General features: G+C 37.5%; 1 protein-coding gene across 1 annotated transcript; it reads left to right on the top strand.

Moving 5' to 3' along the window:
• Positions 1-213: 213 nt before the first annotated feature.
• LOC108978977 (aquaporin-2) lies at positions 214-1,341 on the top strand. The gene is made up of 2 exons (XM_018949508.1): positions 214-870; positions 939-1,341. Exons 1-2 carry the CDS (start codon positions 367-369, stop codon positions 1,116-1,118), a joined length of 684 nt encoding a protein of 227 aa, XP_018805053.1. The 5' UTR covers positions 214-366; the 3' UTR covers positions 1,119-1,341.
• The last annotated feature ends 957 nt before the right edge of the window (positions 1,342-2,298 follow it).

Genomic DNA, 2,298 nt, shown 5'->3' with positions numbered 1-2,298 from the left:
TACAAAAAATGTTAAAATTGTGAAAAAGAGTCTGAAAGTTAGCCTACATCAATTAATGTTGGCCGACTCTAAATGTCTATGTTGAGAACCCTCCTTCTGTATGTAGCAGAGCAATATTTTACTCGTAGTGCGGTACTTTTCGTTTCAGAAATTTTCGTAAAAATTTTGCTTTTCCTTAGCTGTTAAAAAAATCATACAGCAACACTCGACATTTTCTAAATAAACTTAAAGCTCGTTTCTTAAACAAAACAATAAGTAAATATAAATTCTTAGTTTTTATTAAATTCGCGAACGCTTGCAACAACACAAAACGTATTTGTTGAGTATAGACTGAAAAAAAAAAATTGAAAAAGTAATCCACAAAAAATGGCTAGCAAATTCATAACAATAATGCGCTATCTGGGCGAATTCTCGGGCACAGCGTTGTTGGTGGCGCTCCACTGTCTCGGCTGTGCAGACGGCAGCGATATCTTGAAAGTTCAATATGGGCTTGTGGTCATGATCATAGTACACTGTTTCGGCTTCGTGTCGGGCGGGCATGCGAATCCTTGCATCACACTCGCCTGCTACATGATGCGTTACATTTCTTTTAAAATGGCGCTCATTTACATGTTGGCGCAGTTTTTGGGTGCACTCACTGGTTTCTTTCTACTAACCGCCATGCTGCCGTCCGACGCCATCTCAAAGGATTTGTGTCTGGTGAAGTCGAATGGTGGTCTATCGTGGGATCAAGCTTTCGTCATTGAGCTGGTGTTGACCACAACCTTAATATTCGGTTGGTGTGCATTGTGGGATGCCAGAAACTCATCGTATTTGGACTCGGTGTCGTTGCGCATTGGCTTACTGGTGGCCGCCTGCTCACTAGCTGGTGTAAGTATAGTATACTCTTTATTGTCTTCCATCATCATAAACATTTTTCACATTACGTCTTTGTGTAGGGGCAATGGACTGGTGCTACCATGAATCCAGCCATTGTGCTCGTACCGGCAGCCTACCACGGCAAACACGATGATACGTCCATCTTCATGGCCAGTCAATTCTCAGCTGGTATTTTCGCACCCGTGCTATGGAAACTGTTGTTTTCGCCACGCAGCTTTTTTAACAGTAAGTCCTGTTAGATTGTCTGTAAGCGTCAATCCATACACTGGTACTATTCGTTAATGCATTGGCCGAATTTATTTGAAATTTTATTGACTCCTTATATTTATTTGTGCTTTATTATAAATTGAAAGTTTGTGAGTAAAATTTACTGAAATTGTGTGGTATATGCAAATAGGATTTATTTTGTACCAAATTAAGTTGTTAGTAAAAGTAAGCTTAATAAATGCAGGAATCACCTCAGCATATAATTGATAAATTTAAACAGTGTTGCCACTGTGAAGAAATAACTAATGAAAAACGAAAAAAAAACAATGTTTCACGAATTATTACAAAAATAATTTTTAGAAGATAACTATGATATATGGCCTGTAATACAAATATTTTGTATTTCTGAAGAATCTCACAGCTTCGGTGTAGCCTTAACTTAACGTTCTTTCTTGTGGTTGGTACAATTATCGAATGGAATTACTTTACCATCGTGGAGGTAGAAATATCCTCTCGACACTTGCACTGTCGATGTAAAAAAATGGATTAATTATGATTGCCCCGTTTGGCCCCGATTTGAAATGAGGGAATTTATAATTAGGCGCACGAGTTAAAACGAAATTAAAAGATAACGTGACACCTATTAACATATGATAAATGTCCAACGGAGTCATCGTGTGAACTCGTTGTTAGCATAAAGAATATATTCATAGCGCAGGAGCATAATTAATCAAACCACGAAAGTACTTAAGTAAATAACTTTGAATGAAGTCATCAGATTTCACATGAAATTCTGTCGGGGGGCGAACCTATCCTGCTTTAACGGAAAGTAAGTATGTGTGTGTGTGAGTGTATCTATGTATGCTATATATGGAAGGGATAAGCTTATGCATTTTCCGATTGCTAAACGTTAAAGTGCGAGTAAATATTGTCAACGATTTCTGCACGCAAACTCTACAGGCGATAAACCCGCTATTTATATAATTTATAACAAAAGTCCGCACTAAAGTTCAGAGAAAACTTAAGCTGCTGTTAAACATATCACACCTGTGAAGCAAACGGAAAAGTAAATTACAAGCAAATACATACGAAAATCAACATAAACATAAAAATCGCGAAAATGTAACAAAGCACACTGATGAGTCAGAAAAAAAAAAAAACGCTGAAGCGTTGACTGGATAAATATAGCGCAAAACAAAAGCGTTACAACCG

This window comes from Bactrocera latifrons, unplaced genomic scaffold, assembly GCF_001853355.1.
Source record: "Bactrocera latifrons isolate USDA-ARS-PBARC rearing strain unplaced genomic scaffold, ASM185335v1 scaffold_13, whole genome shotgun sequence".
Taxonomy (NCBI): domain Eukaryota; kingdom Metazoa; phylum Arthropoda; class Insecta; order Diptera; family Tephritidae; genus Bactrocera; species Bactrocera latifrons.
This window is presented reverse-complemented; position numbering and strand designations above follow the sequence as displayed.